Source organism: Bufo gargarizans, chromosome 4 (genome assembly GCF_014858855.1).
Source record: "Bufo gargarizans isolate SCDJY-AF-19 chromosome 4, ASM1485885v1, whole genome shotgun sequence".
NCBI lineage: Eukaryota > Metazoa > Chordata > Amphibia > Anura > Bufonidae > Bufo > Bufo gargarizans.
The window spans coordinates 34,937,223-34,952,009 of record NC_058083.1 but is presented as its reverse complement, the minus strand read 5'-3'; the positions used below and the strand labels follow the sequence as shown (position 1 = coordinate 34,952,009).

At 43.9% G+C, this 14,787-nt stretch overlaps 1 protein-coding gene across 1 annotated transcript in view; it reads right to left on the bottom strand.

Annotated features, from left to right (window-relative positions):
- The window catches only part of LOC122935166 (cysteine-rich venom protein DIS2-like), a 35,076-nt gene that overhangs the window by 382 nt on the left and 19,907 nt on the right, over positions 1-14,787 (bottom strand). Inside the window, exon 4 of the mRNA XM_044290931.1 lies at positions 1,776-1,864. Within this exon, the coding sequence (XP_044146866.1) occupies positions 1,776-1,864 (89 nt within the window). The remainder of the gene's footprint in view (positions 1-1,775; positions 1,865-14,787) is intronic.

Here is a 14,787-nt window from a genome sequence, read left to right as displayed (position 1 = left end):
CTTCCCTTTTTGGCTCTGAGAGGTGGGGATTAGGGAAGATGGCAAGGATTAGTGCTCTTTGAAAATTAATGCAGAAGTAGCAGAAAGGAAGGGCTTCTGCTGCAGCCAGTTGCCTTACAGCCAGGAAGATATTAGGGATAAGGAAGGCTCTACTGACAGAATCATTTTAAAATAATCTTGTAACATTTAAAGGCACGGTTCCATCAACATTTTTTCATAATATATTAACAATCTATGGGGGTCATTTATTAAATGCAAATACATTTTTATTAGGTGTATTTCTGGCACAGGCCCATCTCATTTACCCTTTTATGAGTCTGTTTTAGGTGTAGAAAATGGTCTAAATGGATCTGCCGAAGATATGTAGAGGCCGGCGCCTCTTCATAACTACTGCGGATCCACCACCAACCAGTACAGGGCTTTATTAAGAAAGGCATCTAAAACGATGGTTTTTAATAAATGTGCCCCTATGTGTTTTCATTTTTTTTTTACAAAGAACTGTTGGACTGTTTGGATGTATATATAACATTCTACTGCCTGTCCTGGCTCTTTAATATCCTCATTTATTTTGACTTTTGCATAGTAAACAGTAGGGATAAGCGAACCCATAGAAGTTTGGGTTTGCCATGTTCAGCCAAACTTCAGTTAGGACCCCGAACTTGACCCCAGACCCCATTGAAGTCAATGGTGACCTAAACTTCAGACACTTCTGTCTTAAGACAGAATGCAAAACAATATGGCCATCTAGGGGTTAAAACTCACCTCATCCACTTAATCGCACTGCAGCAGCTTCTTTTATTTTCACTCAACAGGACCTGCCAAAACACCTGCCATATGCGTGATTACATCACCACGGGGGAGAGCGCGTTGAGGTCATCGCGCACATCCCAGGTCTTTTGGCATGTCCTGTTCGGTGAAGATGATAGAAGAAGCTGCTGCAGTGCGCTCAAGTGGATGAGGTGAGTTGTTGTTTTTTTCACCCCTAAATGGCCATATTGTAATGGCCATAACCATGAAATAACGGAAAATAATACAATCACTTATACCCAAACCCTGACTTCATTGAAAAAGTCTGGATTTGGGTCCGGATACCCAAACTCGCAAAGTTCGGTTCGAACCCGAACTGCAAAGGTCGCTAATCCCTAGTAAGCAGCCTTCATAAACACCTTCTATCCAGTTTTCCATAGTATAGTACTGCTGAAATGAAGAGAAAAAGCCAAACGATCGCAAAACACATTTTCTATTTATATTAAAAGGAACCTGTGAGGGCAGCATAAATTAGTGATAAAAATGAGGATTTCATCGGTGTGTCAATCATGAGTTAAAAGTAAGTGGTTTCTGAGAACCAGCATCATAATTATTGCAGCCCAGACCTTGGAAATAGTCAAATCTACCTGAGAAGAGTCCTGGTTATTCATAATCCCCTGCTCTCCCTGTCCAACTGCTGATGGTTGGCAGTTCTCTCCTAGAGACATATGGAGACAACTAGGTAGAAGACTGTCAGACATCAGCAGGTGGGCGGGAGAGTGGGAATTCGTGAATAACCAGGACTCTTCTCAAGTGGATGTGACTCTTTTCCAGGCCCAGTCTGCAATTATTGTGATGTTGGTTCTTGACAACCACTTACTTTTAACTTATAAATGACAGACCGCTGAAATCAACTCACCTGTCTCTACTTTATTCTGCCGTTAGTATGGGCAGCATAAAGTTAATAATAGGTTCCCTTTCAGCTGAGAAAAACCTTTTCTAAAAAAAATGTAAAACCAAGCACCTACCACATAATTTTTTTTCACAATCTCCTGTGCATTTTGAGCACCATGGACCTGATTCGTATGGTGTATAAAGAGTGTATGGATCATTACCTCTAAAAAAGAAATGCAAAAACAAAAAGTTATAATTTACATTTGCTCCATCAAAGTTAATTAAATGTTAAAGTTAAAAAATAAATAATCAAAAGCCAGCTTTAACAAATAAAGATTAGCAATGAGCGATCCTGTATGTTGGGGGTATAGAAAATATCTCCTGAGTGGTGTAAAATAGAGAATCTGTCAATTTCCCTGTGTGGTGTAGTATAGAGGATCTGTCAGCAATCCTGTGTAGTATAGAGGATCTGTCGGCTCTCCTGTGTGGTGTAGTATAGAGGATCTGTCAGCTCTCCTGTGTGGTGTAGTATAGAGGATCTGTCAGCTCTCCTGTGTGGTGTAGTATAGAGGATCTGTCAGCAATCCTGTGTAGTATAGAGGATCTGTTGGCTCTCCTGTGTGGTGTAGTATAGAGGATCTGTCAGCTCTCCTGTGTGGTGTAGTATAGAGGATCTGTCGGCTCTCCTGTGTGGTGTAGTATAGAAGATCTGTCAGCTCTCCTGTGTGGTGTAGTATAGAGGTTCTGTCAGCTCTCCGATGTGGTGTAGTATAGAGGATCTGTCAGCTCTCCTGTGTGGTGTAGTATAGAGGATCTGTCAGCTCTCCTGTGTGGTGGAGTATAGAGGATCTGCCAGCTCTCCTGTGTGGTGTAGTATAGAGGATCTGTCAGCTCTCCTGTGTGGTGTAGTATAGAGGATCTGTCAGCTCTCCTGTGTGGTGTAGTAGAGAGGATCTGTCAGCAATCCTGTGTAGTATAGAGGATCTGTCGGCTCTCCTGTGTGGTGTAGTATAGAGGATCTGTCGGTTCTCCTGTGTGGTGTAGTATAGAGGATCTGTCAGCTCTCCTGTGTGGTGTAGTATAGAGGATCTGTCAGCTCTCCTGTGTGGTGTAGTATAGAGGATCTGTCGGCTCTCCTGTGTGGTGTAGTATAGAGGATCTGTCAGCTCTCCTGTGCGGTGTAGTATAGAGGATCTGTCAGCTCTGCTGTGTGGTGTAGTATAGAGGATCTGTCAGCTCTGCTGTGTGGTGTAGTATAGAGGATCTGTCACCTCTCCTGTGTGGTGTAGTATAGGATCTGTCAGCTCTCCTGTGCAGTGTAGTATACAGGTTCTGTCAGCTCTCCTGTGTGGTGTAGTATAGACGATATGTCGGCTCTCCTGTGTAGTGTAGTATAGAGGATCTGTTGGCTCTTCTGTGTGGTGTAGTATAGAGGATCTGTCAGCTCTCCTGTGTGGTGTAGTATAGAGGATCTGTCAGCTCTTCTGTGTGGTGTAGTATAGAGGTTCTGTCAGCTCTCCTGTGTGGTGTAGTATAGAGGATATGTCGGCTCTCCTGTGTGGTGTAGAATAGAGGATCTGTCAGCTCTCCTGTGTGGTGTAGTATAGAGGATCTCTCAGCTCTCCTGTGTGGTGTAGTATAGAGGATCTGTCAGCTCTCCTGTGTGGTGTAGTATAGAGGATCTGTTGGATCTCCTGTGTGGTGTAGGATAGAGGATCTGTCAGCTGTCCTGTGCGGTGTAGTATAGAGGATCTGTCAGCTCTGCTGTGTGGTGTAGTATAGAGGATCTGTCAGCTCTGCTGTGTGGTGTAGTATAGAGGATCTGTCAGCTCTCCTGTGTGGTGTAGTGTAAGATCTGTCAGCTCTCCTGTGCAGTGTAGTATACAGGTTCTGTCAGCTTTCCTGTGTGGTGTAATATAGAGGATATGTTGGCTCTCCTGTGTGGTGTAGTATAGAGGATCTGTCGGCTCTTCTGTGTGGTGTAGTATAGAGGATCTGTCAGCTCTCCTGTGTGGTGTAGTATAGAGGATCTGTCAGCTCTCCTGTGTGGTGTAGTATAGAGGATCTGTCAGCTCTCCTGTGTGGTGTAGTATAGGATCTGTCAGCTCTCCTGTGTGGTGTAGTATAGAGGATCTGTCAGCTCTCCTGTGTGGTGTAGTATAGAGTATGTGTTGGCTCTACTGTGTGGTGTAGTATAGAGGATCTGTCAGCTCTCCTGTGTGGTGTAGTAGAGAGGATCTGTCAGCAATCCTGTGTAGTATAGAGGATCTGTCGGCTCTCCTGTGTGGTGTAGTATAGAGGATCTGTCAGCTCTCCTGTGTGGTGTAGTATAGAGGATCTGTCAGCTCTCCTGTGTGGTGTAGCATAGAGGATCTGTCGGCTCTCCTGTGTGGTGTAGTATAGAGGATCTGTCAGCTCTCCTGTGTGGTGTAGTATAGAGGATCTGTTGGATCCCCTGTGTTGTGTAGGATAGAGGATCTGTCAGCTGTCCTGTGCGGTGTAGTATAGAGGATCTGTCAGCTCTGCTGTGTGATGTAGTATAGAGGATCTGTCAGCTCTGCTGTGTGGTGTAGTATAGAGGATCTGTCAGCTCTCCTGTGTGGTGTAGTGTAATATCTGTCAGCTCTCCTGTGCAGTGTAGTATACAGGTTCTGTCAGCTCTCCTGTGTGGTGTAATATAGAGGATATGTTGGCTCTCCTGTGTGGTGTAGTATAGAGGATCTGTCGGCTCTTCTGTGTGGTGTAGTATAGAGGATCTGTCAGCTCTCCTGTGTGGTGTAGTATAGAGGATCTGTCAGCTCTCCTGTGTGGTGTAGTATACAGGTTCTGTCAGCTCTCCTGTGTGGTGTAATATAGAGGATATGTTTGCTCTCCTGTGTGGTGTAGTATAGAGGATCTGTCGGCTCTTCTGTGTGGTGTAGTATAGAGGATCTGTCAGCTCTCCTGTGTGGTGTAGTATAGAGGATCTGTCAGCTCTCCTGTGTGGTGTAGTATAGAGGATCTGTCAGCTCTCCTGTGTGGTGTAGTATAGGATCTGTCAGCTCTCCTGTGTGGTGTAGTATAGAGGATCTGTCAGCTCTCCTGTGTGGTGTAGTATAGAGTATGCGTTGGCTCTACTGTGTGGTGTAGTATAGAGGATCTGTCAGCTCTCCTGTGTGGTGTAGTAGAGAGGATCTGTCAGCAATCCTGTGTAGTATAGAGGATCTGTCAGCTCTCCTGTGTGGTGTAGTATAGAGGATCTGTCAGCTCTCCTGTGTGGTGTAGTATAGAGGATCTGTCGGCTCTCCTGTGTGGTGTAGTATAGAGGATCTGTCAGCTCTCCTGTGTGGTGTAGTATAGAGGATCTGTCGGCTCTCCTGTGTGGTGTAGTATAGAGGATCTGTCAGCTCTGCTGTGTGGTGTAGTATAGAGGATCTGTCAGCTCTCCTGTGTGGTGTAGTATAGAGAATCTGTCAGCTCTCCTGTGCAGTGTAGTATAGAGGATCTGTCAGCTCTCCTGTGTGGTGTAGTATAGAGGATCTGTCAGCTCTGCTGTGTAGTGTAGTATAGAGGATCTGTCAGCTCTCCTGTGCAGTGTTGTATACAGGATCTGTCAGCTCTCCTGTATGGTGTAGTATAGAGGATATGTCGGCTCTCCTGTGTGGTGTAGTATAGAGGATCTGTCGGCTCTTCTGTGTGGTGTAGTATAGAGGATCTGTCAGCTCTCCTGTGTGGTGTAGTATAGAGGATCTGTCAGCTCTCCTGTGTGGTGTAGTATAGAGGTTCTGTCAGCTCTCCTGTGTGGTGTAGTATAGAGTATATGTTGGCTCTCCTGTGTGGTGTAGTATGGAGGATATGTCAGCTCTCCTGTGTGGTGTAGTATAGAGGATCTGTCAGCTCTCCTGTGTGGTATAGTATAGAGGATCTGTCAGCTCTCCTGTGTGGTGTAGTATAGAGGATCTGTTGGATCTCCTGTGTGGTGTAGTATAGAGGATCTGTCAGCTGTCGTGCGTGGTGTAGTATAGAGGATCTGTCAGCTCTCCTGTGTGGTGTAGTATAGAGGATCTGTCAGCTCTTCTGTGTGGTGTAGTATAGGATCTGTCAGCTCTCCTGTGTGGTGTAGTATAGAGGATCTGTCAGCTCTCCTGTGTGGTGTAGTATAGAGGATCTGTCAGCTCTCCTGTGTGGTGTAGTATAGAGGATATGTCGGCTCTCCTGTGTGGTGTAGTATAGAGGATCTGTCAGCTCTCCTGTGTGGTGTAGTACAGAGGATCTGTCAGCTCTCCTGTGTGGTTTAGTATAGAGGATCTGTCAGCTCTCCTGTGTGGTGTAGTATAGAGGATGTGTTGGCTCTACTGTGTGGTGTAGTATAGAGGATCTGTCAGCTCTCCTGTGTGGTGTAGTATAGAGGATCTGTCAGCTCTCCTGTGTGGTGTAGTATAGAGGATATGTCGGCTCTCCTGTGTGGTGTAGTATAGAGGATCTGTTGGCTCTCCTGTGTGGTGTAGTATAGAGTATCTGTCAGCTCTCCTGTGTGGTGTAGTATAGAGGATCTGTCGGCTCTCCTGTGTGGTGTAGTATAGAGGATCTGTCGGCTCTCTAGTGTGGTGTAGTATAGAGGATATGTCAGCTCTCCTGTGTGGTGTAGTATAGAGGATCTGTCGGCTCTCCTAGTGTGGTGTAGTATAGAGGATCTGTCAGCTCTCCTGTGTGGTGTAGTATAGAGGATCTGTCGGCTCTCCTGTGTGGTGTAGTATAGAGGATCTGTCAGCTCTCCTGTGTGGTGTAGTATAGAGGATCTGTCGGCTCTCCTGTGTGGTGTAGTATAGAGGATCTGTCAGCTCTCCTGTGTGGTGTAGTATAGAGGATGCTGTCGGCTCTACTGTGTGGTGTAGTATAGAGGATCTGTCAGCTCTCCTGTGTGGTGTAGTATAGAGGATCTGTCAGCTCTCCTGTGTGGTGTAGTATAGAGGATCTGTCAGCTCTCCTGTGTGGTGTAGTATAGAGGATCTGTCAGCTCTCCTGTGTGGTGTAGTATAGAGGAATCTGTCAGCTCTCCTGTGTGGTGTAGTATAGAGGATCTGTCAGCTCTGCCTGTGTGGTGTAGTATAGAGGATCTGTCAGCTCTCCTGTGTGGTGTAGTATAGAGGATCTGTCAGCTCTCCTGTGTGGTGTAGTACAGAGGATCTGTCAGCTCTCCTGTGTGGTTTAGTATAGAGGATCTGTCAGCTCTCCTGTGTGGTGTAGTATAGAGGATCTGTCAGCTCTCCTGTGTGGTGTAGCATAGAGGATCTGTCGGCTCTCCTGTGTGGTGTAGTATAGAGGATCTGTCAGCTCTCCTGTGTGGTGTAGTATAGAGGATCTGTTGGATCCCCTGTGTTGTGTAGGATAGAGGATCTGTCAGCTGTCCTGTGCGGTGTAGTATAGAGGATCTGTCAGCTCTGCTGTGTGGTGTAGTATAGAGGATCTGTCAGCTCTGCTGTGTGGTGTAGTATAGAGGATCTGTCAGCTCTCCTGTGTGGTGTATTGTAAGATCTGTCAGCTCTCCTGTGCAGTGTAGTATACAGGTTCTGTCAGCTCTCCTGTGTGGTGTAATATAGAGGATATGTTGGCTCTCCTGTGTGGTGTAGTATAGAGGATCTGTCGGCTCTTCTGTGTGGTGTAGTATAGAGGATCTGTCAGCTCTCCTGTGTGGTGTAGTATAGAGGATCTGTCAGCTCTCCTGTGTGGTGTAGTATAGAGGATCTGTCAGCTCTGCTGTGTAGTGTAGTATAGAGGATCTGTCAGCTCTTCTGTGTGGTGTAGTATAGGATCTGTCAGCTCTCCTGTGTGGTGTAGTATAGAGGATATGTCGGCTCTCCTGTGTTGTGTAGTATAGAGGATCTGTCGGCTCTTCTGTGTGGTGTAGTATAGAGGATCTGTCAGCTCTCCTGTGTGGTGTAGTATAGAGGATCTGTCAGCTCTTTTGTGTGGTGTAGTATAGAGGTTCTGTCAGCTCTCCTGTGTGGTGTAGTATAGAGTATATGTTGGCTCTCCTGTGTGGTGTAGTATGGAGGATATGTCAGCTCTCCTGTGTGGTGTAGTATAGAGGATATGTCAGCTCTCCTGTGTGGTGTAGTATAGAGGATCTGTCAGCTCTCCTGTGTGGTGTAGTATAGAGGATCTGTTGGATCTCCTGTGTGGTGTAGTATAGAGGATCTGTCATTTGTCCTGCGTGGTGTAGTATAGAGGATCTGTCAGCTCTCCTGTGTGGTGTAGTATAGAGGATCTCTCAGCTCTCCTGTGTGGTGTAGTATAGAGGATTTGTCAGCTCTCCTGTGCGGTGTAGTATAGAGGATCTGTCAGCTCTCCTGTGTGGTGTAGTATAGGATATGTCAGCTCTCCTGTGTGGTGTAGTATAGAGGATCTGTCAGCTCTCCTGTGTGGTGTAGTATAGAGGATCTGTCAGCTCTCCTGTGTGGTGTAGTATAGAGGATATGTCGGCTCTCCTGTGTGGTGTAGTATAGAGGATCTGTTGGCTCTCCTGTGTGGTGTAGTATAGAGGATCTGTCAGCTCTCCTGTGTGGTGTAGTATAGAGGATCTGTCGGCTCTCCTGTGTGGTGTAGTAAAGAGGATCTGTCGGCTCTCCTGTGTGGTGTAGTATAGAGGATATGTCAGCTCTCCTGTGTGGTGTAGTATAGAGGATCTGTCGGCTCTCCTGTGTGGTGTAGTATAGAGGATCTGTCATCTCTCCTGTGTTGTGTAGTATAGAGGATCTGTCAGCTCTCCAGTGTGGTGTAGTATAGAGGATCTGTCAGCTCTCCTGTGTGGTGTAGTATAGAGGATATGTCAGCTCTCCTGTGTGGTGTAGTATAGAGGATCTGTCGGCTCTCCTGTGTGGTGTAGTATAGAGGATCTGTCAGCTCTCCTGTGTGGTGTAGTATAGAGGATGTGTTGGCTCTACTGAGTGGTGTAGTATAGAGGATCTGTCAGCTCTCCTGTGTGGTGTAGTATAGAGGATCTGTCAGCTCTCCTGTGTGGTGTAGTATAGAGGATCTGTCATCTCTCCTGTGTTGTGTAGTATAGAGGATCTGTCAGCAATCCTGTGTAGTATAGAGGATCTGTTGGCTCTTCTGTGTGGTGTAGTATAGAGGATCTGTCGGCTCTCCTGTGTGGTGTAGTATAGAGGATCTGTCATCTCTCCTGTGTTGTGTAGTATAGAGGATCTGTCAGCTCTCCAGTGTGGTGTAGTATAGAGGATCTGTCAGCTCCCCTGTGTGGTGTAGTATAGAGGATATGTCAGCTCTCCTGTGTGGTGTAGTATAGAGGATCTGTCGGCTCTCCTGTGTGGTGTAGTATAGAGGATCTGTCAGCTCTCCTGTGTGGTGTAGTATAGAGGATGTGTTGGCTCTACTGAGTGGTGTAGTATAGAGGATCTGTCAGCTCTCCTGTGTGGTGTAGTATAGAGGATCTGTCAGCTCTCCTGTGTGGTGTAGTATAGAGGATGTGTTGGCTCTACTGTGTGGTGTAGTATAGAGGATCTGTCAGTTTTCCTGTGTGGTGTAGTATAGAGGATCTGTCAGCTCTCCTGTGTGGTGTAGTATAGAGGATCTGTCAGCTCTGCTGTGTGGTGTAGTATAGAGGATCTGTCAGCTCTCCTGTGTGGTGTAGTACAGAGGATCTGTCAGCTCTCCTGTGTGGTATAGTATAGAGGATCTGTCAGCTCTCCTGTGTGGTGTAGTATAGAGGATCTGTCAGCTCTCCTGTGTGGTGTAGCATAGAGGATCTGTCGGCTCTCCTGTGTGGTGTAGTATAGAGGATGTGTCGGCTCTCCTGTGTGGTGTAGTATAGAGGATCTGTCAGCTCTCCTGTGTGGTGTAGTATAGAGCAGTTGTAGGCAAACTGCGGCTCTCCAGCTGTTGCAAAACTACAACTCCCACCATGCCCTGCTGTAGGCTGAAAGCTGTAGGTAGCCTTTCCATGCTGGGAGTTGTAGTTCTGCAACAGCTGGAGAGCCGTAGTTTGCCTATCACTGGTATAGAGGATCCGTCAGCTCTCCTGTGTGGTGTAGTATAGAGGATCCGTCAGCTCTCCTGTGTGGTGTAGTATAGAGGATCTGTCAGCCTTTATGTGTTGTATATTATGCAGGATTTCTTAGCTCTCTTGCTTAGTTCTGCAAATAAGACTGTTTCCCCCAAAAGACCTTTTAACAGTTATGGATTTATTGTATCTACTTACCATCTTTATGTAGTTACAGTTACATGACTGCTGAATTGCAGAGTATTTTCTTTGTCAAAGTTATGTACAAAAAGTACAGTTAATTCTATTTGTATTGATGATGTGGAATGGATCCAGGTCATTGCCACAGTGTAGAACTGCATCGGAGTTGAGCTGACATTTAAAATGAGATAGCACATTGAATCTGCAACCCCAGGTCATACGTGTGTGCTTTTCTACAGTACTGGAGTTGCCTATGAATCCGCGGTCATACACGGTCAAATACAGACCATATGTATACGGTATGTATAGCAAAATAGATCTATCTCTAGATACATGGCGGTTTTCTAACTGCTTTCCTGAAGAGTGTAAGTATTTTTTATTTATTTTTTTATAATATTTTATCTCCATATAATCTTATTGTATGAGCTCCAACAAGATCTATCATGACAATCAGTCTGGTTTAAAAAAAGTATTTTCAGATACTTTGAAAGACTACTACTACATCTCAATAAATTTGAATATCATCAAAAAGTTATTTTATTTCAGCAATTCAATTCAAGTGAAATTCATATATTATTTACATTAATTATCCAAACTTTCATATAGTTTGGATTCAGAATAAGCCATATTTGTAAGAGAGACCCTGGTATGCCAAGTTTGTGTGTGCATTATTGTAGGCCAGGCTATGCCCCTCTGTGTTACTGGAAAAGATATTCAAATTAGCTTTCCTAAACCAATCTGATCCCATCAGATATTATACAAGATAATTTGCATATATTTTAGACAGAAATCAAGAGGAGCATTGTATATTCTACAATAGTCATTATGTATATCAACTGCTCTCCATATTTGAAAGAGTACCCACCCAGAGGTTCCCTCTAAGGCCTTTCAACTAGAAACATTGTTTTCGTCTGCTTTTTTCTGGCAAAGGGTTATTGCCCTTATATAAGCGTGTTTAAAAGACAGGCACGCATCTTTGTCAATACATTATGTGAAAATAATGAAATGCTCATATTGCTGCTGTGTTTTCTTTACTGTTTATCTACTTGCTGTGCAGCAGCAAGTAGGTATGATTATAGCTCCGGCTGTCTCACTTCATTGGAACTTTCCCTTCTTATTCACCTGAGAATACACCATCATTATGGCAAAACTGCAACTTCAGATATACCAGAGAGATCCCCAAAATAACATTCAACTAAAAAAGAGACAAAGAAATACAACATCCCACAAAACATATAGTTCTCTTTTTAGAAGAACAAGAGAACCAGAATGTCTCAAGATAAACTTATCTTACCTGGTTGACTGGCTGGGGTTCTCTTTGGGGGTGCTCTTTATCATTAGGGAGATCAAAAAATATGCATGAGTATTATATGCCAGGCGGCACTACTTTTGGTTTCTAGGAAGTGTCTATGCAAATTGAATATTTTAATTCTTCTAACATTGGATAGGATATCCCCTCTTTCGTTAGGCAAGCTTTTTTGCATACCTCTGGCTTTCTGTGAAAGATATTCAAATTTGCTTTTCTTCCAAAACAGAAACATTTCTCTCTCTCTCTCCATAGCCCTTTATGCAGGTCATGCTTCCCTTTGCTGACAAGCTTTAAGCAGATGCTGATTTCAGTTTCCAGCAGGACTTTTCACCTGCCCACAATTACCAGTACCTGGTTTAATAACCACAGTATCATTGTGCTTGCTTTACCACAAAACTCGCCTGACCTAAGCCCTCATAAAGAATCTATGGGGTATTGTAAAGAGGGAGATGAGAAACACCAAACCAATCCATAATCATCAACATTAAAAGAAATGAACAATTGAAATAGATCACTGAACTACTGAAGTAAATTAACATTTCAATGATATTCTAATTTATTAAGATGTACTAGTGTAAACCCTGAAGGTCCCTGTATATCTGTCAAGGGCGGATTGGCCATAGACCCTACAGGGAAATTTCCCGGTGGGCCAATGCCCAAGGAGGCCACCCAAGCCCTCCTCTATGTTGCTGATTGTGTATATTAATACTGTGAAAATCAAGTACTCATATACCCAGTCAGTGACCACACATGCCCTTCTTAATTTTACTGATATGGCGCGCACCTCACCTCGTAAGACCTCTGCTCCATAGACAACTGGAGGAGGAGGACAGATCAGAAAATGTTATCTATAGATGGTCACCACAGAAGGGCCGCTTTTGGGGCAGTATATTGTGCTACACTGTGTTATTTGGTTCAGCTGGGATGGTATTTTGCACTATAGTATTGTTGACCTCGCCTACTTGCGTTTCCCCGCCTTCTGTTAATTTAGACCTGCTACAACATCTTAGTTGGTTTTTTTTTGCGGGGCACTTTAAGTTCTCAGTCCGCCCCTGATATCTGTGCATCACACAGAAAACCTATTGATTTCAGTCAACATCATGCAATGTTCAATTTCACCTGTGGTGTCACTGTAGGAAAACTGAACAGTTTCCTTCAGATTAAAGCTGAGTTGCAGCAAAGATGGACTGTCATCCCACACCTCTTCTCCCTTTCCAAAGATTTTATGGGTAACATGTGCTTTTATCCTTTAGTGAGCTGATAGTTCTTCTCTGTCTCAGATAATGTTAATTTAGGAGGGAAAGTAAAAGAGCTGATAACTGGAGAAAAGAGACAGTGTCTCAAATAAGCTATATTACAAAGTTTCCCCATTTAGGAGAGCAACATTCCTTATTGATCAAATATTATTAACTATTTCTGTGTATCTGTATGGTTCTAACTTTATATAGTTTTTTTTCCCTTTGTTTGGCTACTTTTGCATTACTATTGAAAAACACTCATTTGTAGGGATGAGCGTACCCGAACTGTATAGTTCGGGTTCGTACCGAATTTTGGGGTGTCCGTGACACGGACCTGAACCCGAACATTTTCGTAAAAGTCCGGGTTCGGTGTTCGTCGCTTTCTTGGCGCTTTTTGAAAGGCTGCAAAGCAGCCAATCAACAAGCGTCATACTACTTGCCCCAAGAGGCCACCACAGCCATGCCTACTATTGGCATGGCTGTGATTGGCCAGTGCAGCATGTGACCCAGCCTCTATTTAAGCTGGAGTCACGTAGCGCCGCACGTCACTCTGCTCTGAACAGTGTAGGGAGAGGTTGCAGCTGCGACTGTTAGGGCGAGATTAGGCAGTGATTAACTCCTCCAAAACACTTAAGTCAGTGATCCATCTACAGCTGTGGATCATTGAACTGCTGCTATTCAATTGCTCACTGTTTTTAGGCTGCCCAGAGCGTTTTTCATTCATTTTTTTCTGGGGTGATCCCAGCCATTTTGTGTCTTGTGGTGCGCCAGCACAAGCTGCCACCAAGTACATTTAACCATCAATAGTGTGGTTATTTTTTTGGCTATATCCTACATCAGGGGCAAGCTGTCATCAAGTGCATTTAACCATCAATAGTGTGGTTATTTTTTGGCTATATCCTACATCAGGGGCAAGCTGTCACCAAGTGCATTTAACCATCAATAGTGTGGTTATTTTTTGGCTATATCCTACATCAGGGGCAAGCTGTCACCAAGTGCATTTAACCATCAATAGTGTGGTTACTTTTTGGCTATATCCTACATCAGGGGCAAGCTGTCACCAAGTGCATTTAACCATCAATAGTGTGTTTATTTTTTGGCTATATCCTACATCAGGGGCTTGGCTGTGCTTGCTATTTTATTGAGGGGTGAAATACAATTGCCAAAATAGCAGTACCCTAAATCTGGTGTTTCAGCTGTGGCCAGCCTATTGTAATACTGTCTTCGGTCTGGCAAAGGATATATTTTTGTTCAGGGTTGAAATACAATTCCCAACTTAGCAATTTCCTAAATTAGTGGTTTCTGCTGTATCAGGGCTACTTTAAATCTATTCATTAAAAGGGTATATTAGATTCAAGGTGCTGATAGGGTCATTCTCAATAAATTCACACAAACGCTACTGTGCAATTCCAAGTCTAATTCTGTCTGTAAACGTATACCTGTCACCCAGCGCCTAAATAATAGGCCTCAAATTTATATTCATCTAAATCTGTGGTTATTGCTGAGGTTGGTCAAGTTATTTTGGGTCCGTCAAAGCACAGTTTTTGTTCTGGGTTGAAATACAATTCCCAACTTAGCAATTCTCTAAATTAGTGGTTTCTGCTGTATGAGGCCTACTTTAAATCTATCCCTAAAAGGGTATATTAGATTCAAGGTGCTGATAGGGCCATTCTCAATAACTTCACACACACGCTACTGTGCAATTCCAAGTCTAATTCTGTCTGTAAACGTATACCTGTCACCCAGCGCCTAAATAATAGGCCTCAAATTTATATTCATCTAAATCTGTGGTTATTGCTGAGGTTGGTCAAGTTATTTTGGGTCCGTCAAAGCACAGTTTTTGTTCTGGGTTGAAATACAATTCCCAACTTAGCAATTCTCTAAATTAGAGGTTTCTGCTGTATGAGGCCTAGTTTAAATCTATCCCTAAAAGGGTATATTAGATTCAAGGTGCTGATAGGGCCATTCTCAATAACTTCACACACACGCTACTGTGCAATTCCAAGTCTAATTCTGTGTGTAAACGTATACCTGTCACCCAGCGCCTAAATAATAGGCCTCAAATTTATATTCATCTAAATCTGTGGTTATTGCCGAGGCTAGTCAAGTTATTTTGGGTCCGTCAAAGCACAGTTTTTGTTCTGGGTTGAAATACAATTCACAACTTAGCAATTCTCTAAATTAGTGGTTTCTGCTGTATCAGGCCTACTTTAAATCTATCCCTAAAAAGGTATATTAGATTCAAGGTGCTGATAGGGTCATTCTCAATAACTTCACACACACGCTACTGTGCAATTCCAAGTCTAATTAGGCTGTAAACGTATATACCTGTCGCCCAGTGCCTAAATAATAGGCCTCAAATTTATATTCAGCTAAATATGTTGTTACTGCTGTGCCTTTATTAGTGTAATACGGTACCT